This window comes from Pseudophryne corroboree, chromosome 5 (genome assembly GCF_028390025.1).
Source record: "Pseudophryne corroboree isolate aPseCor3 chromosome 5, aPseCor3.hap2, whole genome shotgun sequence".
NCBI classification, from domain to species: domain Eukaryota; kingdom Metazoa; phylum Chordata; class Amphibia; order Anura; family Myobatrachidae; genus Pseudophryne; species Pseudophryne corroboree.
This window is the reverse complement of record NC_086448.1, coordinates 789,502,308-789,530,151: the sequence shown is the minus strand read 5'-3', so window position 1 is coordinate 789,530,151 and position 27,844 is coordinate 789,502,308. Positions and strand designations below refer to the sequence as shown.

General features: G+C 47.2%; 1 protein-coding gene across 1 annotated transcript; it reads right to left on the bottom strand.

The window, feature by feature from the left end:
- Positions 1-2,838: 2,838 nt before the first annotated feature.
- LOC134929470 (uncharacterized) lies at positions 2,839-14,999 on the bottom strand. The gene is made up of 5 exons (XM_063925087.1): positions 14,690-14,999; positions 13,674-13,700; positions 12,952-13,039; positions 4,229-4,335; positions 2,839-3,458 (listed from the first exon to the last, which is right to left on the bottom strand). The coding sequence occupies exons 1-5, from the start codon at positions 14,772-14,774 to the stop codon at positions 3,142-3,144; spliced, it is 624 nt and encodes a 207-aa protein (XP_063781157.1). The 5' UTR covers positions 14,775-14,999; the 3' UTR covers positions 2,839-3,141.
- Between the last annotated feature and the right edge of the window lie 12,845 nt (positions 15,000-27,844).

The following is a 27,844-nucleotide window of genomic DNA, read 5'->3' as shown; positions in this document are numbered from 1 at the left end:
CAGCGGCTGACCGGCGGGTGACCCCACCGCTAGCCGCAAAGTTCCCACCATTGAAAGTAATGGAGCGGCTTTGCGAGGCGCTGTCAGAGTACAGACGGCGTCCAGCCAATCAGGTGAGCGCCACGGCAGTAGCGCTTCCTGATTGGCTGAAGGGACATCAGTGACAGGAGTCACGTGATGTCCCGGCATTCGGGGAAAGGAGTCTAATGTGAAAACATTGGACCCCTTTCATTAGTCCGGTGGATCGTGTTCGGTTTGTTTTTTTACAAAGTACGTGGATTTACCTCTGGACCTGGACCTCTGGACGCTGGAAGGTGAGTATAATTTTTTGACAGGTACCCTCGGATCGTCGGAGATCGTTGCAGTCGGCGTGTCAACACAGGTAAGTATGTGTGTGTCGGCGTATGAAATAAAGTTTTACTATCAAGGTGTGTGTGTCCTGTTTTTATTTGGGTATTTTTTTCCCAGTAGTACTACAGGTACCAGCGGGCCCGTTTTTCTCCCGCATGCTGGTACTTGTGGTTCTCCAAGTACCAGCTTGCGGGGGAGGCTTGCTGGGACTTGTAGTACTAATGGAAAAAACAATATCTTTTTTTTATCACAAAGGCTATCAGCCCCCCCATCCGCAGCCCATTGGATGGGGGGGGACAGCCTCGGGCTTCACCCCTGGCCCTTGGGTGGCTGGGGGGGGGGACCCCTTGATTGAAGGGGTCCCCACTCCCCCAGGGTACCCCGGCCAGGGGTGACTAGTTGGATATTTGATGCCACGGCCGCAGGGCACGGCATAAAAGTGACCCCCGGCTGTGGCATTATCTGTCCAGCTAGTGGAGCCCGATGCTGGTGTTAAAAATACGGGGGACCCCCTACTCTTTTTGTCCCCCGTATTTTTGGCACCAGCATCAGGCGCAGAGCCCGGTGCTGGTTTTAAAAATACGGGGGATCCCTGGCCGATTTTTCCCCTGCATTTTTAGAACCAGGACCAGCTCGATGAGCCCGAGGCTGATTATGCTTTGGAGGGGGGACCCCACGCCATTTTTTTTTCCGGGTTTTTCCCCGTTTTTTAAAATCGCGGCAAAATCCGCCAAATCGGCCGATTTTCGCCCGCGACTCTGGCGAATCCGTTTTTCATTGCATATGGTGAATTCCGGAAGCCACCTTCCGGAATTCACCTGGCGAATTTGGTCGAATTGAAAAAACGGCGATAATTGCCGCGAATTCGCCCGCTATTGCATATACCCCTATATTACCAGTTCCATGGTGAAGAGTCTCCAACTCTGCAACAATGTGCACAAGGTTCCAACACATAGCCAGTGGATCTCCTCTAAACATGGTGTGGACTGGAGACCCTCAAGCAAAATATGGATCCAATGGAGAACAATTGGAAGTTCTTGAGGCGATCTCTGCTTTCAGGAAGAGTTCTGACGCATTTCACTGTTATAGCTTGTAGCTTTATCAAAGGCCTCAGGAAGGCCGCTGCACCACAAAACTTGTAATATGCAGTACCATCCCAAATCTGGACATTGTTTATCTGTAGCCCTCACCTTTATATAATAGACTAATTGGAGATTAAAGACATTTTTCTGATATTGACTTGATCTATCTGCTGACTCATGTTTACATATACCTACGTACAAAGTCCTTTTTATATGTATGTACATATATCTATGAATTTGTCTTCACATTTTATTAATATACTTTAATGTATTTTACTAATAAACACTATGGTTTTGCATTACATCCATAATAATCTATATTTTATACCGATGAAAAAGCCCAGAAAAGGGCGAAATGCGTTGGTGCACTGTACTTTCTGTTATGCTCTAATAATTGACTGGTTTTATTCAATATGGACTTATGAATTGTTGGTGACACTGGCTAATACTGGGGTAAGGACATCCATCCAAACACCACTTATCAGTCCTTGATAAGAAGAAGCTGCCACTACTCGGAGGGGTTGAGAAATCTGAGAGCCGCTCGGGAGAGGAGTGGAATCCGGTATGCACAATTAATATTAAGAATATGTATATTAATTTTTAAATCTACTTCACTGTTAGGTGCTTGTCTCATCTCTACTTTTACCAGATTCATACACTAACTATTCCATCAGTTCACTGACAGGCTGAGCAGCCACCTATCAAGTGTCTATAGGGAGTGCCATGACATATACACTACTGAGTGGATACCCGACGGGAGAACATTGCTGACTAAATATACATCACCTGATCCGCATTTAGGGGGTAATATAGACCTGATCTGAACTGCGCATGCATATGCACCGCAATGCGCCGGCGTGTTGGATGACTACACCGGACATCGGTGCCTAGCGATGGGATGGTGCGAAAAAAGCAATCGCACGGACGATCGCAAGGTGATTAACAGGAAGAGGCCATTTTTGGGTGGCAACTGACCGTTTTAAAGGAGTGTTCAGAGAAAAGCAGGAGGGACCAGGCGTTTGGAGGGAGGGTGTCTGACATCAACTCCAGTCACAATCACCAGCAATCCATCGCAGCGGCAGAGTAAGTCCTGGGCTGAGCAGAGACTGCACAAACTGATGTTTGTGCAGCTCTGCTACAAATGCGAACGCACACATGCACACCACTTTTTCCCCTCACCCTGTAGGCGGCGACTACCTGATCCCAGGGCTGCAGAAATCGTACCCTAGCAATCAGGTCTGAATTACCCCTTATTTGCTACATAGTTAATACAAAGTTGCGCAAATTAATCCTTTCCTAGCTCAATGCTTGATGCCCTTGTGTGCTGTTTTCCAATACCTTAAAGTATATGTTTTCAATTTACAAATACACAAAAGTGCCCAAGAAGATCTTTATTAAGTTAGGCAAAATTTTGATGTTAACCACCAGCACTCAGAATGGATAAGAAGCCACAGCAGAGACCAGCTCCACGTAGCTCAGCACTAGAGTGCGGTGTCAGCGGCAGAACCAGGAATGACAGAGAGACCAGCAGGAGGCCTCCAAGATGTTTGCAGTCTGCGCACGATGGTCAGTGCCACAGCCTCCAAGGCAGGACCGGCCAGGCGAATGTAATAGGCACCATCAAGCCTCTGAAGCCAGAAACAGCCGAGCATCCAGAAAATCACCACAGGACAGGGTTGTTAATGCCGTCCTTCCTGAATGGTGACTTTTAGCGCCTCATTTTTTTGATGAATTTGGGCACCTTCAATTTCTGGACGATCTTGGGCGCTTTCGGCACAAATTTTTTCACATTCAGTTTCTGGATTGGCTTCTTTAAGATCTTCTTTATTGATGGTTTTTGTTCTTTATTCAGCTGCCTGGGGTCCTTTCTCCCGTTGCGTACAATGTTATGACGCGCTGCCACATGGTGTTTCTGGCGGTGGTCTCTCTGATGATGTCCCATCTCGTGTTTCACATGGTAGCGATCTTTTCCACGGGGTTCTTCATCTTCATCATCATCTTCGTCCAATTCCAGGTATCTGTGTGCTGTTGACCATGAAAGAAATCACAAGAAAATTTAAGTACAGAACTACAAAAAACATTGACTATTCTAGACTTAGTTATGAAGCTATAATAAAGCAGGAGTGATGTCATCATGTGTAATATAAAGCACTGTCCTAATATCAAGTAAAATAAAATAAATATTTTCTCCATGTTACTGATTTGGTGGCACCGTGGGCCCTACTAAGGGATGAACACAAGCCCATGGTAAGAATATGCTGTTCTACTTTGTACATGTGCAGAAACACGCACATTATGTCTGGAGTGGGGGATCTGAGGTGGGCAGGAATAATCTCTGTACAGTAGGGTGTGTATATGTACTGTAAGTGTAATACTCCCCCTGGAGGTGCTCGGAGGTACTGCATACTGTATGAGCTACTGCATCTTGCCTGACAGAACTATAAATTATAGCTTCAGTAATAAAGGATAACAAAAAACCCATCCCTCCCAAACTACAAGTATCAGCGAAAAACATACTGGTAGATCCTGTGTATTTGTGTGAGTGATGAGACATTACTGTAAGGTCTGTAAGCTCCAGTGGTGCAGGGACTGATGTGAATAATTTTATAGAACACAATTTAGGGCGCCCCTGGTGGCTGCCTGACCCTCCGTAGTAATGTGATATGTAAATTAGTAACTATACAGAATTATTACTGACAGTTGTAGTGAGACAAGTGCGCAGTGCAGGTGTCGGCTCCCTCAGTATAAGAAATACCTGGCAGTGACATCTTTGTAGTAGTAATAAGTATAATTACCTCGCTGGGGTAGATGTTGCTGCAGTAGTGACTCGATGTCATCTTGCACTACTCCGTAAATCAGCCGATGGAAGGCGTTACTTAGACACTCCTTTAGTGCTTGGAAGCTGAAATATAACAATAAGGAGAAGCTGTCAGGGTACAATAGTGCACAGAGCATAGCCCAGAGACCTGTTCCCCCGATGTATCCATCACTGAGCCATAATTCTCATTCTCTTTGTGTTCTACTCAAGTTCTGCCATATTCATAGTCTAACTCATTGTTCTAATGACATTCTGCAATTCCCATAATGACACCTTCACTGAAGGTGATTTATAAATGATTGTTATTTCATTTTCAGTATTCCAATGCAATAGATGCTCATATAAAACCCCAGAATATAATGTATACTGACAACTGCATTGTGTATACAGTGTACTTTGCAATTGGTCAAAGAGGAAAAGTCTGGATATTTTCAGCTTCAAACGGGCGCTAAAACAAAAACACACATCTTCATCAGAGCCTACCACCCATCCCTCATCCTAATTCTGTTGCTCCCTCCTCCCCTCTCGTACTGTTCTCCCCAGTTCACCCACCAACTGTTCACCTCTCCCCTAAGCATATAAGTTCTCACAGGCAGGACCCTTCTTCCTCATATATCATCCCTAGCACTATCCTCACTTCCAGTGATACTTGTCTCTTGTCTTCTACTCCCTTTTTTTTGCAAATAGATTTTATTGAAATTTCAAATGAACGAAAACAGGAAGTTGCAGAGACATTTGAATAGCTTCTAAGATTGTCAGAGGTACATCATCCGGAGAAACTTAACACCGTGTATAATAAAAGCAATGGAAAATAACTGTAGAGGGGGATGTCCTCTTTCCACTAACGTATCATAATTCCAGATAAAGAAAAGTATATAGAGCATAAAGGAGTAAGAACCATAAACGTTTCATGAATTACAACTTCTTGATGCAAAAGGGAGAGAGTAGAAGTAGGAAAGGGTAGAGGAGTAACGAGATACAAAGAGAAAAATAGAAGGGTAAGGGGTAGTATTACTCTCAGTGTAGAGGGGGAGAAAGAGAGGTAGCTTAGGGAGATAAGGTTTAGGAAGGGGGGGGGGGGGGGGAGGTTCTCTTTTTCTATCCCAAGGGGCTTAAAGCATGATTAATTACATATGGCAACTGGAGGTAAAAGGGGGGGGTTTCTCTTAAAAAGAAGATTTGTAATGGGTTGTCTCCTTGTACTCCAGCCATGGGCTCCAGGTAGCTATAAAGGAGGTGTTTTTCATTTCTAGAGACAAAATGAGATCTTCCATTGCCATATAATGGTCTAATCGGGCGGACCATTCTTTCATAGTGGGGGGCACTGTTGATTTCCAGTGGACTGGGATCACTGCCTTAGAGGCACTCAGAATATGGCGAAGTAGTGATTTCTTGAGGTGAAATCTAGATGTACGCGTGAGATTTAATAACCAAAAGCTAGGGCAAAAGGGTAAGTCCTCACCGAGGATAATGCTAGCTGTCTCCACCACCTTGCGCCAGAACGGTTGCAAGAGAGAGCATTCCCACCATATATGTAGTGGGGTGCCTACTGCTGTCTCGCATCTCCAGCACGTGTTGGGTACTCCAGGATAGATTTTTGCGAGGATATTTGGGCATCTATACCATCTTGTAAGAACTTTGTAGTGAGTCTCCAAGACTAGCACATTGGTAGTTAATGAGAAGGTATTTTTATAGATACCTTCCCAATCGTCTGTGGCCACCAGACCCCCTAGGTCTAATTCCCAATCCCTGACAAATTTCGGTTGGGAAGAAAATCTATAATTCAAGATCCACTTGTAAAACGTGGAAAGAGTGTGTCTAGGGTATGTGTGGGAGAGGCACATCTGTTCAAATAAAGTTAGTGCCCGTGTACCCTTTCCAGAAGAGCAAAAAGTCTGTAGGTAATGTTTAATTTGGAGATATCTCCAGATTTCTTTATTGGGTAGGTTCCATTTAGTTTGCAGTTCGGGAAAGGGTATTATACCAGATGAATCTAGCATCTGATTAGTTCTCCGGATGCCCTTTTCTTGCCATGCATGAAACGACAAGGAGTGGCATCCAGGGGGAAACTCAGGGTTCCCAAACAGTGGTGAGAGTGGGGAGGGATGTGTTGAAATATGTGGGAGAGAGCGTAGGAGCCGCCAACACAAAAAGATGGGACCAGCCAGTGGGTGCGTTACCTGGGGGACTTTAGAAAGCCAGAGGGAGTTCAAGCTAAGAGAGGGAAGAGAGGCCAGTTCAATATCTACCCATTGTTTCCTGTGGAGTTCACTACTCCATTCCATGGCTCTCGTAAGGAGTACTGCATGGTAATAGGATAAAAAGTGAGGAAGTTGGAGACCTCCTTGATGTTTCCGTCTAAAGAGGATCTCATGCTTAAATCTGGGTTTTCACCCCGCCCAAATGTAGTCTCTGATCTTTCGTTGTAGTAAGAGGAACCATGATCGAGGAATAGTAACAGGCAGAGTTTGTAGTAGGTAAAGAATTCTGGGCAAAATATTCATTTTGATTACTGCTATTCTCCCTATCCATGAAATTTTTTTCCCGCCCCATTTGGAGAGATCAGATTGGAGTTTTGATAAGAGTGGGGGGAAATTCAGTTGGTAAATTTGGGAAAGATCCTTGTGAAGGGTTACTCCTAAATATTTTAATTGTGTTGGATGCCATGCAAAGGGCGAGATAGATTGTAGTACTTGGAGGCTGGTCTGGTCTAGTGTTAAATTCATTGCTGTAGATTTTGATAAATTGATTTTAAAATTGGAGAGAGTACCAAACCGCTTGAACTCTTTAAGGAGATTGGGTATAGAGGTCAAAGGATTAGAAATCACTGCAAGGAGGTCATCTGCAAATAGGGCGAGCTTGTACTCCGTCCTCCCCACCTGCAGCCCTGTGATGTTAACATTCTGACGAATGGCCCTCGCCAGGGTCTCCATGCATAGCACAAAAATAAGTGGTGACAGAGGACACCCCTGACGAGTCCCATTCCGTATCTGGAACGGGTCTGATAGTTCGCCATTGATACGCACGCGAGCAGCGGGGTCAGAATACAGGGCCCTAATTCTCTGGAGGCCCACCATGCCCATGCCCATGTGTTCCAGTACCCCCAATAGGAAATCCCAGTCCACCCTGTCGAACGCTTTTTCTGCGTCTGTTGAGAGGAGGATGGAGGGGGATTTACAAGTTGATGCGTAATGAATCAAATCGAGAATCTTCGTGGTGTTGTCCCTGGACTCGCGGCCCGGAACGAATCCCACCTGATCCGAGTGTATCAGTTTTGGAAGGAAGAGTTTTAAGCGATTCGCCATTAATTTGGCGAAGAGCTTCAAGTCTACGTTTAATAGGGAAATTGGTCTATAGCTGGAACATTGTGACGGGTCTTTGCCCTCCTTATGGATCACTGTGATATGTGCGAGCATAGACTGAGGGGAGAAGGAGGACTGGTCTGAAACCTGATTAAAAGCTCTAAGCATCATAGGTAGCAAGACATCTCCAAATGTCTTATAGTAGGCTAAAGAGAAGCCGTCAGGGCCCGGGCTCCTGCCATTTGGAGTGGTCTTAACAGCGTCTTCGAGTTCTGCCAGAGTGTAGGGGTTCTCAAGTGACTCGACTTCTTCAGGTGTAAGAGTGGGAAATTTAATTTCCCTTAAAAACTCTGCAATGGAGGCCTTTCGGGAAAGATTGGATTCTGCCTCCGTGGAGCCTCTTAGGTTGTATAGTTGGGTATAATAATGTCGGAAAGCAGCTGCTATCTCTGTCGTGGTATGTTGTGTTGTTCCCGTATGAGATTTTACTTTAGATATAAAAGATGCCGCGCGTTGAGCCTGGAGAGCCCGCGCTAGCAGCTTCCCAGGTTTGTTCCCCCATAGGAAATAGCGACTACGACATTTTCTAGCCTCTAACTTCAATCTGTGGGACATAAGCGAGTCTAATTCCTTCCGAGCTATTAGTAATGATTGAAGGTTTTCATCTGACATGGTGGATTTATGGAGAAGTTCTAAGGCTTGAATTCTTTGTAACAAGGCCTCCCGTGCCGCCATATGTTGTCTTTTCCTATGGGCGCCCAGTTGAATGAGTTTTCCTCTTATTACACATTTGTGTGCCTCCCAAACTACTACTTTAGATATCTCCTCTGTGTCGTTGACCTCAATATAATCGGCTATCGCCTCTCTGATCTGCTGCTGGCAACCGGGGTCCTGGATGATCATCTCGTTTAGTCTCCACGTGTAGGAGTTCGGGCGGACTGGGGACAGGCGAACCCCCAGAGAGACGGGAGCATGGTCTGTCCAGGACATGTTGCCCACAGCAGATACCTCAGCCAGATGTAAAAATCTATGCGGGATAAATAAGTAGTCAATCCTAGTGTAAGTGTTGTGAGGGTGTGAATAGAAGCTAAAATCCCTAGTGGAGGGGTGTTGTATTCTCCAGACATCCATAAGTTGGAAGTTATGTAGAATCTTCCGGACCCTACGATGTAATTTATCTGAATACCTTGGGGAGGGGTTGGAGGAGTCTAACCGAGGCTCCAAAGACCAGTTTAAATCCCCGCCAAAAAGTAGAATCCCATTAATATGAGGTTGGGCTAGCGTGAGGACTCTTTCCAAAAAGCCTGGCTGTGCCTTATTGGGGGCATAAACATTAAGAAATGTAAGAGCTCTATTAGCGATGGTGCAGTTTATAAGTAGAGCCCTGCCGGGGACAAGTTGGTGACAAACAACATCAGCGAGGGTAACATGCTTGGCGATCAGAATCGCTACCCCTAATGTCTTACCATCAACATTATTGGAGAAATACCCTGTAGGGAAGTCTCGATTCCTGAGAGAGGGGGCCATTCCCTCTTTAAAGTGGGTTTCTTGCACAAAGGCAACATCTGCTTTTTCGGCTTTCAATTCTCGTAAGGCCCTTGACCGCCTCTCAGGAATGTTGAGTCCCCGGGCATTAATAGAAACCACTTTTAGTTGCGCCATTTATCCGTTCCAATAAGAAATAGTAAATCTGGTCTTACCGAGATCCCAGCCGCATAGAGTAGGGTTTGGGCGTTGGTGAGTCTAGGTAATTTTGGAGGGGAAGAGAGAACCTGAAGAAGAGGGGGGGAGAGAGAAAGGGATAGGGGAAGAACAGCAGAACAGAAAAACATAACAATATAGCACAGTTGAACATGTGAAGACGTAGCACCGCTCCTGGTGATACGAACAACGGGGACAGTGTCCCCATCGATCATTCCAGGACCAAACATTGCGGTGCAAATGGGGTAACGAGGGAGGGGGGAACGGATCCGCCCTCCCACACGGACTATATCAATGGAACATAATGAATAACCACAATAATGTGAACATTGCATGCCATCACACTAGGTATAGAACATTACCCGAGCTACGATAGTACAGTAAATACCGTGGCAGAGTTGCTTAAATCTCACTCTATTCGGGAAGTTAAAATGTCTATGTCCCTCGGGCATGGCGGGACTATTAAATATAGAGGCGAGAGTCCGAGAGGCAACGCGCCCCTCAACTGCATGATGCCTCAAGGGAGGCAGTCTTCATATAAAGGCCATGGACCCTCCCATGGGGACTTGACATATTGGAGTAGTCCTCTCCGTACCCGTCAGTCCTGCGTAGCAAGGAAAGGTTGCCGTTTTAAAGGTGGTGCGATCAGGTCTTCGCAGCCGAGGGAGAAGATGAAGACAGAGGGGACGAAAGGGAGCGATTCCTTTTCTGTGCTGCTGAAGGAGATCCCACTGTTTGGAAAGGCATGTCAGCCCGGGGAGGTTGGGGGGGGGCGTATCCTCAAGCCTACGGATTGCCACTCAGGGACCTGTACTGGGTCAATAGATAGGGTGGAGCAGAAGGGGGCGACATCCTCGGGGGTCCGAATCGTTGCAGACCTGCCGTCATTGGTAGCTGTGATGCTGAACGGAAAACCCCACCTGTATTTGATGTTGTTTTTACGGAGGGCGTCTGTTAGGGGTTTTATTTGACGTCTTGACTGTAGGGTGTGGCGAGAGAGGTCCTGAAAGACCTGGATAGGTACGCCGTTGAAGTCTAGGTCTCCGGCATTCCGGAGTTTCCTGATTATCTCTTCTTTTTGGCTGTAGTAGTGAAGGCGGCAAATAATGTCTCTTGGTCGGTCGGACTGCAAGCCTCTGGGACGCAGTGCTCTGTGTGCCCTGTCGAAAACAATGGGGTCGTTCGGGTCGGTTTCCAGGACTGCACCGAAGATTTTGTTGAGGACATCTGAGATGCTTTGCTGTGGTATGTCTTCTGGGATGCCCCTCACTCGCAGGTTATTCCTACGTCCCCTGTTGTCTATATCATCAAGATGGTCGTGCAGGTTCTGAATCTCTACTGCTTGAAGTCTGATAGTATCCACCAGTGCGTGTTGGAAAGCGTTGGATTCATCTCCCCTGGTCTCCAATGTTTCAATTCGAGAACCCAGCTGAGTCAGTTCAGACCGAAGTGAGGACACCTCAGAGTGGACCACGTCCCGGAGTTTACTCTCCAAAGATGTGAAGTCCGCCTTAGTGGGCAAGGTCTGCAGGAGTGCGAGGACCTTCTGCATGTCCTGCTGTCCGGTGGAATTCCTATCTGGTGTAGTCACTCTGTTTTCGCCCTGCTTCTCTGCCCTCTCGGAATGTGCCGGAGAGGAAGGCGTCGGCGGAGTCGACATAACTGTATCTTTCCGGAGATTGAGAAACCGCCTTAGGTCTGAGCGGGGGGTAACTTCAGACTGACAAATAGAGGTTTTCACTCCCCTACGTTTCCTGCGACTCATGGGTAATAAGAAGGGGATGTGGGCGTCGAGACCTGTGCGACAGGCGTTGGGGTAGATGTGATGGGCGATTCAGTATCACAGGTCACACTTTGAGCACTCCCTCGGTCCCATATCCCAGAGCTTGGGGCTGATATTCACTGATCCCTAAATCGCCACCATACAGGAGATAGTGTCAGGTGCAGTGGTGAGTGAATCACGCCGTTAAAGACATGTCAGGGTGGATGCGTTATCGTGTCGGGTCTGGCAAGGTATTGCAGAATCAGCAAAACAGATCTGTGGTCATTTTGGTAGTAGAACGTGTCAGAGGGCGTCAGCCATCATCCCTCGAGACGGCCCTACATGACTGCAGGAGGAGGCGTCTATTTCCTTTTGGGTGGGGACATGGTGGTCACGTAGCGGTGGCTAGATGTAGGCAAGTTATTTTGTTATAATACAGCCAAGTGTAGCAGTGGGGAGGTGAGATGTAGCAGGGGACCACCAGGGGGAGCTTCAGTTCCTTATGTCAGGCAAAGAATGTGCAGCTTGTCCCCTTTAATTAGTGGGGTGGTTGGGATCCTGTGTCGGCAGCCCCTGTCACCTACACCCTATTTGGCAGCAGGGCTATACAGCACTCTTAGTATGGGCGCCTTTCCAGATTTAAAAATGGCGACGGCGGGCTCCTATTCCCAATTGCCAGTGGAGTCTGCCAGGATCCAAGATGGCGCCGCCAGGCTGCCACCTCCAGGTGCCTGCAACGGGCCCTAAGTATCCCCTGTCTGCAGGATAATTTCAGTGGTGGCAGTGGCTGGCTTCCCCAGAGCCCAGGCGGGGTCTCCTGGGGCACGCCGTGGGCTTTGGTTATATCAGTGACCGCGTCTGGCCCCGGGAGCGGCACCACGTGACCGGCGCCGCACTTCCTCTCACAGCTGAGCCAGACGCCGGACACACGGGAACCTGCCGCACAGAGCGGATCGCCGGGGCAATGACTCACCAGGATGAGGTGATGGGCGGTGAGTGCTGCGGGGGCTCTGGGGGTGTTGGGGACAGCTCCGGCCCGTCTCTCAGCCGCGGGGCGCTGCACTTCCGGTCCGGGGTGACTCCAAACGCGAGGTCCCGGCTCCAGCTGGCGGGGTAGGCCGCAACCCGCACGGGTCCAGGGGGCACCCGCCGGCTCCGCAACCGCCCTGCTTATTGCTGTGAGGGACCGAGTGGGGTATATGGAAGGTTTCAGTTATGCTTGTGGGGCAAAAGAGCAGTTAAAACTGCTACTGTGGCAGGAGCTTGAGTGCAGCACAACCTCCTGCATCCACAGCCAGGCCACACCGTCTTCTACTCCCTTTAAGCGGCTCTGACTCTGTGTGCTCACCCTTCACTAGGTACAGACTCAATGGGGGGAATTCATTTGTTTTGTGGGTGCCCAAATGTTATGGGTATCCACCGGAGCAATTCAATTCTTCACCTCTATGGGTACACATGCCCCGTGTAAGCACCCATTAGTTCTGCCCTCAGAGGTCTAAACCACTACTGCTCTATATACAGTATACTTAGAAACCTCATCATTTACAAATAATCTAGGACTCCCATATGACCAGACTTTGCCCATAAAATAACCCCATACTTCCTCATACATCCCAGATAGGGGATAAGGTAAATAGATGTCTCCTCCTGTACTATACGAGGCAGCTATTTTGTGGGATTAAACCAAAATGCACAGGAATGCAGCCTATCCATTCACTGGGTACCAATGGTGTCACTGAGGCACCTGATGAGCAATATTCATGAGGCAATGGGTCCTGTTGAGGTGTTAGGCTGCATCCTTATGAATATTGGTTAAATACACAAAATGGTTTCCTCCATCATGTGTAAGGGACAAGTGCTTCAGGAAAAGTAAATATTTGAGGTTAGAGCACCTATCTACTGTAATATAATGTGTACAGAATGTTAGTAACTTACTATGCAGTACAGCAAAGGCACATTCCGGCAAGTATCACCAAGCCGATGAAACCAGTGATGGTACCCACGGTTTTCCAGTCCAGTGTAACTGTTCAGGAAAGAAAGACAGATGTGAGACGCACGTGAGAAACGTTACATGTGTATAGAGACATTGGATATGGGGAATTATTACACTTATGGTGTATTCAATTAGCCGCGGTAATTTACCACTGCTAATTCATTCACCTGGTGCCCCAATGCCAGTGCTTAACAGGGCTAATTGCATACCCCCCTTAGAGAGACAGATCAGTAAGGCTGGGGTGTGTGTAAGCTGCGTACATAATGGATGCTGTGATACTGCCGCTGATATCTGACAATTGGCCGGGTAATGAGCCTATCAGGAGGGGACAATGCGCACATGACTGCTGTCGGCCTATCGCGTGTGGTTATTTATGGGCAGGATAAGAATGGCTGACTACTGTGTAATTCAGAAACTGACCAGTAATCCTGTCACAGGGCCGTGTATGAGACAGTGACATGTACAGGCCTATGTGTGCCGCCTGCAGAGATGTATTGCTGCCTGAGGCGCCTCTCTGACACACACTGCTATAACCATCCATAGAGGGAGCATGTAACTATAGGGGACTAAAAATGTAATTCCCAGCCAACACAGTAAATATCTTCATTTACACTTATACATTAAAGGAATCGGTGCAAAGTAACAAATACAACAATTACGGTACCTTGATGCCAATTAAAGCTCCTCGAGCCTTTAAAAATAAACAGAAAGACATACATTATACATATGTGTGTGTTTGTGTGTCTTTATTAAGAAGGTCACGTGTGTATTACTTAGACATTATATAACTACAGAGTATTCTGTGACAGTGATGTAATAGTGCATCGAGACTCAAAAGAGAGCATTTCACAGCAAGAGATTATCTATCTATCTATCTATCTATCTATCTATCTATCTATATATCTATCTATTTGCAGCAATTTACTACCACCTAGTGTCTATGATGTCATAATGATGTCATAATGCCGCCTGTGACCTACTGCATGGAGCCAGATAGATGGGATTAGGCGCAATAGGCGTGTGGTGTGTTTTATATGGCCCTATCTATCTATCTATCTATCTATCTATCTATCTATCTATCTATCTATCTATCTATCTATCTACACATTGTATTTATATTATTTGCTCTGTAGCAATAATAAAACATCCTATAAATACTAAACACAGAATAAAGAAAACCCTGACACAGGAATAAAGGATTGTTGATGCTTTTGCTCTGGCAGCGACATTATACGATAGTGTTACCAGAACAGGAATTACATCGGTAATTATATCGCAGCGACACGTAATGAGGGCGGGTAAATGCTGTAATAAATACATACAGAATAAGAGGGTGTTGGAAGCTGGCGCTCCCTAAGATACCCCACACGGTGTAAAGCAGGAAATAAGAGACAGTGTAGTGAATACATAATAATAACATAGCACTTGTCTGTCTATAAAGTGACGGGTGTTCAATCTTCTGTTTTCAAATTGCCAGTATGTAACACATAGTAACATGTACAATACTGCAATATGTTTAAAAAGAAATGACATATATTTATGTAATTAAAATAATAATAACACCAAATAGGACGGGCGCATCAGCCATAGGGCTCTGCTATGATAATAGTCCTGTTACCCTATTTCATTTTGTTTTTTAATCCTTACTAATAGAAAATCCTAGAAATAATTCCCCCTTACCTTTAGATGGATATATAGGCCGGCCCTGGGTCCCCATGGTGAGCAAGCTCACCAGGAGAAAAATCGCATAAAGTATAAACTTCATTGCTCTTCACTTCGTCCTTAGACGACAACTCCTTCTTCACCTATCAAAGCCGCACCTCCCAGGAGCAGCAATTTATTACCACCTACTGTCTGTGATGTCATAATGATGTCATAATGCCACCTGTGACCTACTGCATGGAGCCAGCTAGCTGGGATTAGGCCCTAGTATCTATCTATCTATCTATCTATCTATCTATCTATCTATCTACACATTGTATTTATAATATTTGCTCTGTAGTAATAATAAAACATCTAATAAATAATAGACACAGAATAAAGAAAACCCTGACACAGGAATGAAGCATTGTTGATGCTTTTGCCCTGGCAGCGACATTATACGATAGTGTTACCAGAACAGGAATTACATCGGTACTTATATCGCAGCGACACATAATGTGTGTGTTGGGGGGGGGGGGGGGGGATGCTGTGATAAATACATACAGAATAAGAGGGGTGTTGGAAGCTGGCACTCCCTAAGATACCCCACACAGTATAAAGAAGGAAATAAGAGACAGTATAGTGTATAAATAATAATAAAACACTTGTCTGTCTGATAAAGTGACGGGTGTTCAATCTTCTTTTTTCAAATTGCCATTATGTAACACATGGGAAAATGTAAAATACTGCAATATGTTTAAAAAGAAATGACATAGATATATTTAATTAAAATAATAATAATAATAATAATAATAATAATAAATAGGGCGGGCGCATCAGCCATAGGGCTCTGCTATGATAATTGGCTGTAACCCTATTTAATTTTGTTTTTTAATCCTTACTAATAGAAAATCCTAGAAATAATCCCCCCTTACCTTTAGATGGATATATAGGCCGGCCTTGGGTCCCCATGGTGAGCAAGCTCACCAGGAGAAAAATTGCATAAAGTATAAACTTCATTGCTCTTCACTTCGTCCTTAGACGACAACTCCTTCTTCACCTATCAAAGCCGCACCTCCCAGGAGCAGCAATTTATTACCACCTACTGTCTGTGATGTCATAATGATGTCATAATGCCACCTGTGACCTACTGCATGGAGCCAGCTAGCTGGTATTAGGCCCTAGTATCTATCTATCTATCTATCTATCTATCTATCTATCTATCTATCTACACATTGTATTTATATTATTTGCTCTGTAGTAATAATAAAACATCCTATAAATAGTAATACTAGACACAGAAAAAAGAAAACCCTGACACAGGAATGAAGCATTGTTGATGCTTTTGCTCTGGCAGCGACATTATACGATAGTGTTACCAGAACAGGAATTACATCGGTACTTATATCGCAGCGACACATAATGAGGGCGGGTAAATGCTGTGATAAATACATACAAAATAAGAGGGTGTTGGAAGCTGGCGCTCCCTAAGATACCCCACACGGTGTAAAGAAGGAAATAAGAGACAGTGTAGTGTATATATAATAATAACATAACACTTGTCTGTCTGATAAAGTGACGAGTGTTCAATCTTCTTTTTTCAAATTGCCATTATGTAAAACATAGTAATATGTACAATACTGCAATATGTTTAAAAATAAATGACCTATATTTTTGGAATTAAAATAATAACAACAACAAATAGGGCGGGCGCATTAGCCATAGGGCTCTGCTATGATAATAGGCCTGTAGCCCTATTTAATTTTGTTTTTTAATCCTTACTAATAAAAAATCCTAGAAATAATTCCCCGTCACCTTTAGATGGATATATAGGCCGGCCTTGGGTCCCCATGGTGAGCAAGCTCACCATGAGAAAAATCGTAAAAAGAATAATTTTCATCATTCTCAACTTCGTCCTTAGACGACAACTCCTTCTTCACCTATCAAAGCCGCACCTCTCAGCAGCAGCAATTTATTACCACCTAGTGTCTATGATGTCATAATGATGTCATAATGCCACCTGTAACCTACTGCATGTAGCCAGCTAGCTGGGATTAGGTCCAATATGCTTATATGGTGTGTTTTAAAATTGTTGACAAAACTGAAAAATAAATATGTATGTTTTACCTCCACCCGTTGTCATAAAATGCAATATAAATGGAGTGGTTACTAAAATGCTCTCCGTATTATCTGGCAGTCACAATAATGTTCTCCATATTGTCTGGTGGTCACAATAACACTCTCTGTATTGTCTGTCGGTCACACTAATGCTATCTGTATTGACTGGAGGTTCCAATAACGCTCTCAGTATTGTCTGGAGGTCACAGCGGTCACTAATATGATCTTAGTATTGTGTAGCGGTCACTAATATGATCCTAGTATTGTGTAGCAGTCACTAATATGCTCTTAGTATTGTGTAGCAGTCACTAATATGATCTTAGTATTGTGTAGCGGTCACTAATATGATCTTAGTATTGTGTAGCGGTCACTAATATGCTCTTAGTATTGTGTAGCAATCACAAAAATGCTCTCCATATTTTCTGGTGGCCACAAAAATACTCTTGGCACCCATGGGTTAATGATTCATAGGTTAGCGGGAAATGAACTGTAACTGGACGGGGTGTGCTGGGTCACACAATACAACTAATTTAATAGGAATGTCATGTATATGTCGTTCATTTTGCAAAGTGAAAGAGTCGGCATGGGGGTACACCAAATGTTTCCGCCCAGCACAGGGCAAGGCCATCCAGCACGATAAGGGCCATCCTGCATTGCGGTTTGCATTAAAAAAGCGGTAGTCCAAATATTCAGGTGCAGTGCCACCTTCTTTCACCTCGCAGCGGCTGTGGTTGACGTTGTGTGGCCGCCCCTAAAATGGTCCGGTCACACCTTCATTGTCTGGACCATGCCCCCTCAATGCTGCAATGCCACCGCCCCCTGCCGCCTGGCTCTATCAATCAAAATGAAATTGCAGCCTCCTGGGATGCGAACGCATTTTAACCTATGCACATGCACGTTTGCAATGCTGCACATGCACAGACAGGTAAATCAGCTGGTTTGCATGTACGCAGCAACTGCTGCTGAATAAGCTACAACCAGAGGCGGATTGGCCATAGGGCCTACAGGGAAGATCCCCGGTGGGCCGACGCACCCGTGGGGCCTGTTTTGTTTGAGGACATGTGGTACTATTTATAGACATAATGAATAAGATGCCAAACAATTTGCATATATGAAAATGACTTTGCCACTTAGCCTGTGATTGCAGATGATCTAGTGTATGCTCTGTCTGCCTGCTTGGCTGACATATAAGATTGAGTGAATAGTGATTGGGATACGGTTGGTGTAATAAGCAAGAAAATATATCTTTCTAGAGAATTATATAGTTTCCTAAATTCTGAAGGTGTATCATATAATGTGCTTATAACATTCAATTTTATTTCCTTTTAACTTCCCCTTGATGCTGGATATCCCCACTATCTGGAAAGTCTTGGGGGGCGGGTGCTGCTGCCATGGCCCATGGCTAGACCTTACACCTCTGGTGCTGCCCAAGTGGGGCCACTAGTACAAATTTTTCCAGGGCCGCTTTTTGTTCCCAATCCTCCCCTGGCTACAACTGTATGCATTATTGTGCCACAAGATTTAAAACTTTTTCGTTGCGGCAAGTCCCGGCATTTTGGTGTTGAAATATATAAACATTGGAGATGTGCATAGTCTTGTGTTTTGGTTCTAATTTTATCGTCGTGTTTTGGTTTTGCAAAGCCACTTTCAAGTGTTTTGGTTCGGAATTCGGATTGAAAAGCCGGTTTTGGATTTCTTAGAAATGGATAAAAAAACTAAAATCATTTCATGCAATCCAAAACCCTGATATCCAGATTTCAAATCCAAATTTTTAACCACGGGGAGGTCCGAACCGGGACTCGGCTCTTTTCCACAAAATTCGGGTAGTTCCGATTTCTAAAGAACCAAATTGCACACCTCTAATAAATATTTAAGTGACCGCCCTTACCTGACAAATCTGGTTGGGCGTCAGTAGAAGCCTCTACTGCTAATTGATATTTCTATTTTTAGGGTTTAATTAAACACAAAATACTTAATGCATATACAGTCAGGGCCGGCAACAGAAATCTTGGGGCCCGGTACACAGGGCCAGATTAACAATGGGGCTGATGGAGCTGCAGCTCCAAGCCCACTCTCAAAAATAGGCCCACAGCATCCACAGACGTCCATGCTGCTGTAGATAGGAAAAACAAATTTCCTTCTACTGTGTGCAGTCTGCAGCACCAGACCTGTCCCCTCCAGCATCAACACCTTCCTTCTAGTTCTGGTGCGGATTCGGCAGGAGAGGGGGGGGCACCAAGGCACGTATAGTGCACCGGTTTAAAATTCTGGGATTAAGCCCCGCCCACTGCACTTAAGCCCCACCTCTTAGTGTTGTTAAGCTTCGCCTCCCGGTGATGTCATCTGTCTGTCACCGTGAGGACAGGAGAAGCGGACTATGACAAGGGGGCGTGGCCTATCAGCACATACACGCTGTGGACCGCGGCTGCAGGCCATGATGTGGGGACCTACTCAGGTACGCCGGGTCCACGTATAAGGAGGTGGCTATTTGTTTTAGCTTGTTTCTGGAAGTGGGGTGGGGGTGGTGTGCGTGGCATTGCCATGAAAGCACTGGCAGAGGGGAAAAGCCCTGTAAGTCCAGGGCTCCCCTACAAAGTGCCCCTATGTATATACAAGATCGGTGTCACCGCATCACACTGCACAACGCCCCTTTTTGTTTGTATACAAGAGGGGTAGTTGTTGCTCCCTCTCAGAGCAAAAAGTTGAAGATAGGTCCTGGCACATAAAAATATGATGGAGTGTGCAGTGGGGTGAGCCAAACCCACTGCCAGGAAACTGATCCTAGAGGTGATGGAGCTGGGGGTCGAAGATGGCAGACGATGCAGGAAGGTCTGTGCTCAAGAGGCTGTTGTGAGAGGGAGTGCACGGGTGCAGGCAGAAAACAGCAGCAGGTCCCCATCCCAGTGTCTCCCATCCTCCCAGCTCAGTATCTCCCTGCCTTCCCTCCCCAACCAGCCCACTGCACCCATCTCAGTGCCCTCCCACCTACCTAGAACCCTCAGTCAGTGCAGTCCAATGGCGGGATGGCCAGGGGGCAGAGTACCAGGTGACCCACGGGCTGCGCTATCGCCGAGCGACACAGGCCGCCTACTCCATTGCAAGAGGGCCCTGGTTGTCCAATGTGCGCTGCTGCAGCCGCGGCTGCACTCTGACTTCGACTGTCGGCAGCAGCTGCGGCCACTGTGGCTCTCTTACTGTGTGACCTACAGGGCTACGGAAGCAATTAGAAGCAATGCAATCTGTGATATGGCCATACGCTGCCGTGCATAGGCAGCCATATCACACGAGGGGACTATTTGCTTCAGGTCTGCATACTGTACAGCAAGTGACGGGGGGCGGCGGCAGCAGGAGTGAGGTACTGACTGTGCTCAGTATATTAGTGATACGGCCACCCTCCTGCTAGCAGCCTTGTCACCCAGGACCCACCCTCACAGATTACATAGATGACTGTGCCTACATTGCTCATTAATACGCCCCCAGCAGGGTTAGAGTGTGTGGGAATCGGGTGCAGGGTAAGGGGTAGTGAGTGCAGGGAGAGGGTGCAGGGTTAGCGGGCGTATAGTGTGTGTGAGAGGAGCGGGTGCAGGGTTAGCAGTGGTGTAGTGTGTGCGGGGATCGGGTGCAGGGTTAGCGGTGGTGTGTGTGAGAGGAGCGGGTGCAGAGTTAGCGGTGGTGTGTGTGAGAGGAGCAGGTGCAGGGTTAGCGGTGGTGTGTGTGCGGGGATCGGGTGCAGGGTTAGCGGTGGTGTGTGTGCGTGGAGCGGGTGCAGGGTTAGCGGTGGTGTGTGTGCGGGGAGCGGGTGCAGGGTTAGCGGTGGTGTGTGTGCGGCGAGTGGGTGCAGGTTTAGCGGTGGTGTAGTGTGTGAGGGGAGTGGGTGCAGGGTTAGCTGTAGTGTAGTGTGTGTGGGGAGCGGGTGCAGGGTTAGCAGTAGTGTAGTGTGTGCGGGGAGCGAGTGCAGTGTTAGCGGTAGTGTGTGTGGGGAGTGGGTACAGGGTTAGCGGTGGTGTAGTGTGTGCGGGGAGCGGGTGCAGGGTTAGCGGTGGTGTAGTGTGTGAGGGGAGCGGGTGCAGGGTTAGTAGTAGTGTAGTGTGTGCGGGGAGCGGGTGCAGGGTTAGCGGTAGTGTGTGTGGGGAGCTGGTACAGGGTTAGCGGTCGTATAGTGTGTGTGTGGGGAGCGGGTGCAGGGTTAGCAATGGTGTAGTGTGTGTGGGGAGCGGGTGCAGGGTTAGCAGTAGTGTAGTGTGTGCGGGGAGCGGGTGCAGGGTTAGCAGTGGTGTAGTGTGTGTGGGGAGCAGGTGCAGGGTTAGCAGTGGTGTAGTGTGTGCGGGGAGTGGGTGCAGGGTTAGCAGTGGTGTAGTGTGTGCGGGGAGTGGGTGCAGGGTTAGCAGTGGTGTAGTGTGTGAGGGGAGTGGGTGCAGGGTTAGCAGTGGTGTAGTGTGTGAGGGTAGCAAGTACAGGGTTAGCAGTGGTGTAGTGTGTGCGGGGAGTGGGTGCAGGGTTAGCAGTGGTGTAGTGTGTGTGGGGAGTGGGTGCAGGGTTAGCAGTGGTGTAGTGTGTGCGGGGAGTGGGTGCAGGGTTAGCAGTGGTGTAGTGTGTGAGGGGAGTGGGTGTAGGGTTAGCAGTGGTGTAGTGTGTAAGGGGAGTGGGTGCAGGGTTAGCAGTGGTGTAGTGTGTGAGGGGAGCAAGTACAGGGTTAGCAGTGGTGTAGTGTGTGCGGGGAGTGGGTGCAGGGTTAGCAGTGGTGTAGTGTGTGTGGGGAGTGGGTGCAGGGTTAGCAGTGGTGTAGTGTGTGCGGGGAGTGGGTGCAGGGTTAGCAGTAGTGTAGTGTGTGCGGGGAGCGGGTGCAGGGTTAGCGGTAGTGTGTGCGGGGAGCGGGTACAGGGTTAGCGGTCGAATAGTGTGTGTGAGGGGAGCGGGTGCAGGGTTAGCAGTGGTGTAGTGTGTGTGGGGAGCGGGTGCAGGGTTAGCAGTAGTGTAGTGTGTGCGGGGAGCGGGTGCAGTGTTAGCGGTAGTGTGTGTGGGGAGCGGGTACAGGGTTAGCGGTCGTATAGTGTGTGTGAGGGGAGCGGGTGCAGGGTTAGCAGTGGTGTAGTGTGTGTGGGGAGCGGGTGCAGGGTTAGCAGTAGTGTAGTGTGTGCGGGCAGCGGGTGCAGGGTTAGCAGTGGTGTAGTGTGTGTGGGGAGCGGGTGCAGGGTTAGCAGTGGTGTAGTGTGTGCGGGGAGTGGGTGCAGGGTTAGCAGTGGTGTAGTGTGTGCGGGGAGTGGGTGCAGGGTTAGCAGTGGTGTAGTGTGTATAGGGAGCAAGTACAGGGTTAGCAGTAGTGATGTGCACCGGAAATTTATCGGGTTTTGTGTTTTGGTTTTGTGTTCGGTTCCGCGGCCGTGTTTTGGGTTCGGACGCGTTTTGGCAAAACCTCACCGAAAATTTTTTGTCGGATTCGGGTGTGTTTTGGATTCGGGTGTTTTTTTCAAAAAACCCTAAAAAACAGCTTAAATCATAGAATTTGGGGGTCATTTTGATCCCATAGTATTATTAACCTCAATAACCATAATTTCCACTCATTTCCAGTCTATTCTGAACACCTCACACCTCACAATATTATTTTTAGTCCTAAAATTTGCACCAAGGTCGCTGGATGGCTAAGCTAAGCGACACAAGTGGCCGACACAAACACCTGGCCCATCTAGGAGTGGCACTGCAGTGTCACGCAGGATGGCCCTTCAAAAAAATACTCCCCAAACAGCACATGACGCAAAGAAAAAAAGAGGCGCAATGAGGTAGCTGTGTGACGAAGATAAGCGACCCAAGTGGCTGACACAAACACCTGGCCCACCTAGGAGTGGCACTGCAGTGTCACGCAGGATGGCCCTTCAAAAAATACTCCACAAACAGCACATGACGCAAAGAAAAAAAGAGGCACAATGAGGTAGCTGTGTGACTAAGATAAGCGACTCAAGTGGCAGACACAAACACCTGGCCCATCTAGGAGTGTCACTGCAGTGTCACGCAGGATGGCCCTTCAAAAAAATACTCCCCAAACAGCACATGACGCAAAGAAAAAAGAGGCGCAATGAGGTAGCTGTGTGACTAAGATAAGCGACCCAAGTGGCCGACACAAACACCTGGCCCACCTAGGAGTGGCACTGCAGTGTCACGCAGGATGGCCCTTCAAAAAAATACTCCCCAAACAGCACATGACGCAAAGAAAAAAAGAGGCGCAATGAGGTAGCTGTGTGACTAAGATAAGCGACCCAAGTGGCCGACACAAACACCTGGCCCATCTAGGAGTGGCACTGTAGTGTCACGCAGGATGGCCCTTCAAAAAAATACTCCCCAAACAGCACATGACGCAAAGAAAAAAAGAGGCACAATGAGGTAGCTGTGTGACTAAGATAAGCGACCCAAGTGGCTGACACAAACACCTGGCCCATCTAGGAGTGGCACTGCTGTGTCACGCAGGATGGCCCTTCAAAAAAATACTCCCCAAACAGCACATGACGCAAAGAAAAATGAAAGAAAAAAGAGGTGCAAGATGGAATTGTCCTTGGGCCCTCCCACCCACCCTTATGTTGTATAAACAGGACATGCACACTTTTACGAACCCATCATTTCAGCGACAGGGTCTGCCACACGACTGTGACTGAAATGACTGGTTGGCTTGGGCCCCCACCAAAAAAGAAGCAATCAATCTCTCCTTGCACAAACTGGCTCTACAGAGGCAAGATGTCCACCTCATCATCATCGTCCGATTCATCACCCCTTTCACTGTGTACATCCCCCTCCTCACAGATTATTAAGTCGTCCCCACTGGAATCCACCATCTCAGGTCCCCGTGTACTTTCTGGAGGCAATTGCTGCTGGTGAATGTCTCCATGGAGGAATTGATTATAATTCATTTTAATGAACATCATCTTCTCCACATTTTCTGGAAGTAACCTCGTACGCCGATTGCCGACAAGGTGAGCGGCGGCACTAAACACTCTTTCGGGGTACACACTGGAGGGAGGGCAACTTAGGTAGAATAAAGCCAGTTTCTGCAAGGGCCTCCAAATTGCCTCTTTTTCCTGCCAGTATACGCACGGACTGTCTGACGTGCCTACTTGGATGTGGTCACTCATATAATCCTCCACCATTCTTTCAATGGTGACAGAATCATATGCAGTGACAGTAGACGACATGTCAGTAATCGTTGGCAGGTCCTTCAGTCCGGACCAGTTGTCAGCATTCGCTCCAGACTGCCCTGCATCACCGCCAGCGGGTGGGCTCGGAATTCGTAGCCTTTTCCTCGCACCCCCAGTTGCGGGAGATTGTGAAGGAGGAGATGTTGACGGGTCACATTCCGCTTGACTTGACAATTTTCTCACCAGCAGGTCTTTGAACCTCTGCAGACTTGTGTCTGCCGGAAAGAGAGATACAACGTAGGTTTTAAATCTAGGATCGAGCATGGTGGCCAAAATGTAGTGCTCTGATTTCAACAGATTGACCACCCGTGAATCCTGGTTAAGCGAATGAAGGGCTCCATCCACAAGTCCCACATGCCTAGCGGAATCGCTCTGTTTTAGCTCCTCCTTCAATGCCTCCAGCTTCTTCTGCAAAAGCCTGATGAGGGGAATGACCTGACTCAGGCTGGCAGTGTCTGAACTGACTTCACGTGTGGCAAGTTCAAAAGGTTGCAGAACCTTGCACAACGTTGAAATCATTCTCCACTGCGCTTGAGACAGGTGCATTCCACCTCCTTTGCCTATATCGTGGGCAGATGTATAGGCTTGAATGGCCTTTTGCTGCTCCTCCATCCTCTGAAGCATATAGAGGGTTGAATTCCACCTCGTTACCACCTCTTGCTTCAGATGATGGCAGGGCAGGTTCAGGTGTTTTTGGTGGTGCTCCAGTCTTCTGTACGTGGTGCCTGTACGCCGAAAGTGGCCCGCAATTCTTCTGGCCACCCACAGCATCTCTTGCACGCCCCTGTCGTTTTTTAAATAATTCTGCACCACCAAATTCAAGGTATGTGCAAAACATGGGACGTGTTGGAATTTGCCCAGATGTAATGCACGCACAATATTGCTGGCGTTGTCCGATGCCACAAATCCCCAGGAGAGTCCAATTGGGGTAAGCCATTCTGCGATGATATTCCTCAGTTGCCGTAAGAGGTTTTCAGCTGTGTGCGTATTCTGGAAAGCGGTGATACAAAGCGTAGCCTGCCTAGGAACGAGTTGGCGTTTGCGAGATGCTGCTACTGGTGCCGCCGCTGCTGTTCTTGCAGCGGGAGGCAATACATCTACCCAGTGGGCTGTCACAGTCATGTAGTCCTGAGTCTGCCCTGCTCCACTTGTCCACATGTCCGTGGTTAAGTGGACATTGGGTACAACTGCATTTTTTAGGACACTGGTGACTTTTTCTGAGGTCTGTGTACATTTTCGGTATCGCCTGCCTAGAGAAATGGAACCTAGATGGTATTTGGTACCGGGGACACAGTACCTCAATCAAGTCTATAGTTGGCTCTGAAGTAACGATGGATACCGGAACCACGTTTCTCACCGCCCAGGCTGCCAAGGCCTCAGTTATCCGCTTTGCAGCAGGATGACTGCTGTGATATTTCATCTTCCTCGCAAAGGACTGTTGGACAGTCAATTGCTTACTGGAAGTATTACAAGTGGTCTTCCGACTTCCCCTCTGGGATGCCGATCGACTCCCAGCAGCAACAACAGCAGCGCCAGCAGCAGTAGGCGTTACACTCAAGGATGCATCGGAGGAATCCCAGGCAGGAGAGGACTCGTCAGACTTGCCAGTGACATGGCCTGCAGGACTATTGGCTTTCCTGGGTAAGGAGGAAATTGACACTGAGGGAGTTGGTGGTGTGGTTTGCGGGAGCTTGGTTACAAGAGGAAGGGATTTACTGGTCAGTGGACTGCGTCCGCTGTCGCCCAAAGTTTTTGTACTTGTCACTGACTTATGATGAATGCGCTGCAGGTGACGTATAAGGGAGGATGTTCCGAGGTGTTTAACGTCCTTACCCCTACTTATTACAGCTTGACAAAGGCAACACACGGCTTGACACCTGTTGTCCGCATTTGTGATGAAATAATTCCACACCAAAGAGCTGATTTTTTTTGTATTTTGACCAGGCATGTCAATGGCCATATTCCTCCCACGGACAACAGGTGTCTCCCCGGGTGCCTGACTTAAACAAACCACCTCACCATCAGAATCCTCCTTGTCAATTTCCTCCCCAGCGCCAGCAACACCCATATCCTCATCCTGGTGTACTTCAACACTGACATCTTCAATTTGACTATCAGGAACTGGACTGCGGGTGCTCCTTCCAGCACTTGCAGGGGGTGTGCAAATGGTGGAAGGCGCAAGCTCTTCCCGTCCAGTGTTGGGAAGGTCAGGCATCGCAACCGACACAATTGGACTCTCCTTGGGGATTTGTGATTTCGAAGAACGCACAGTTCTTTGCTGTGCTTTTGCCAGCTTAAGTCTTTTCTTTTTTCTAGCGAGAGGATGAGTGCTTCCATCCTCATGTGAAGCTGAACGACTAGCCATGAACATAGGCCAGTGCCTCAGCCATTCCTTGCCACTCCGTGTCGTAAATGGCATATTGGCAAGTTTACGCTTCTCCTCAGACGCTTTTAATTTTGATTTTTGGGTCATTTTTTTACTGATCTTTTGTGTTTTGGATTTTACATGCTCTGTACTATGACATTGGGCATCAGCCTTGGCAGACGACGTTGATGGCATCTCATCATCTCGGCCATGACTAGTGGCAGCAGCTTCAGCACGAGGTGGAAGTGGATCTTGATCTTTCCCTATTTTTTTAACCTCCACATTTTTGTTCTCCATATTTTAATGCGCACAATTAAAAGGCACCACAGGTATACAATGTAGATGGATGGATAGTATACTTTATGTATGATGAGTGACTGACGACACAGAGGTAGGTACAGCAGTGGCCTACCGTACTGCTATATACAGTATAATGGACCTGGTGGACACTGTCAGCAGACTGCGTTTATAGTATAAAGAAAAAAAGACACCACAGGTATACAATGTAGATGGATGGATAGTATACTTATGGACGACGAGTGATGACACAGAGGTAGGTACAGCAGTGGCCTACCGTACTGCTATATACAGTATAATGGACCTGGTGGACACTGTCAGCAGACTGCGTTTATAGTATAAAAAAAAAAGACACCACAGGTATACAATGTAGATGGATGGATAGTATACTTATGGACGACGAGTGACGACACAGAGGTAGGTACAGCAGTGGCCTACCGTACTGCTATATACAGTATAATGGACCTGATGGACACTGTCAGCAGACTGCGTTTATAGTATAAAGAAAAAAAGACACCACAGGTATACAATGTAGATGGATGGATAGTATACTTATGGACGACGAGTGACGACACAGAGGTAGGTACAGCAGTGGCCTACCGTACTGCTATATACAGTATAATGGACCTGGTGGACACTGTCAGCAGACTGCGTTTATAGTATAAAGAAAAAAAGACACCACAGGTATACAATGTAGATGGATGGATATAGTATACTTATGGACGAGTGACTGACGTCACAGAGGTAGGTACAGCAGTGGCCTACCGTACTGCTATATACAGTATAATGGACCTGGTGGACACTGTCAGCAGACTGCGTTTATAGTATAAAGAAAAAAAGACACCACAGGTATACAATGTAGATGGATGGATATAGTATACTTATGGATGAGTGACTGACGACACAGAAGTAGGTACAGCAGTGGCCTACCGTACTGCTATATACAGTATAATGGACCTGGTGGACACTGTCAGCAGACTGCGTTTATAGTATAAAGAAAAAAAGACACCACAGGTATACAATGTAGATGGATGGATATAGTATACTTATGGACGAGTGACTGACGACACAGAGGTAAGTACAGCAGTGGCCTACCGTACTGCTATATACAGTATAATGGACCTGGTGGACACTGTCAGCAGACTGCGTTTATAGTATAAAGAAAAAAAGACACCACAAGTATACAATGTAGATGGATGGATAGTATACTTATGGACGACGAGTGACGACACA

Excerpts from the sequence above, each read along its gene's own strand:
- LOC134929470 (XM_063925087.1), bottom strand. The coding sequence starts at position 14,774 with ATGAAGTTTATACTTTATGCGATTTTTCTCCTGGTGAGCTTGCTCACC. Across the intron at positions 4,336-12,951 it reads TGCCTTTGCTGTACTGCATA|CTTCCAAGCACTAAAGGAGT; the intron begins GTAAGTTACTAA and ends GTTATATTTCAG. Across the intron at positions 3,459-4,228 it reads GCAACATCTACCCCAGCGAG|CACACAGATACCTGGAATTG; the intron begins GTAATTATACTT and ends CATGGTCAACAG.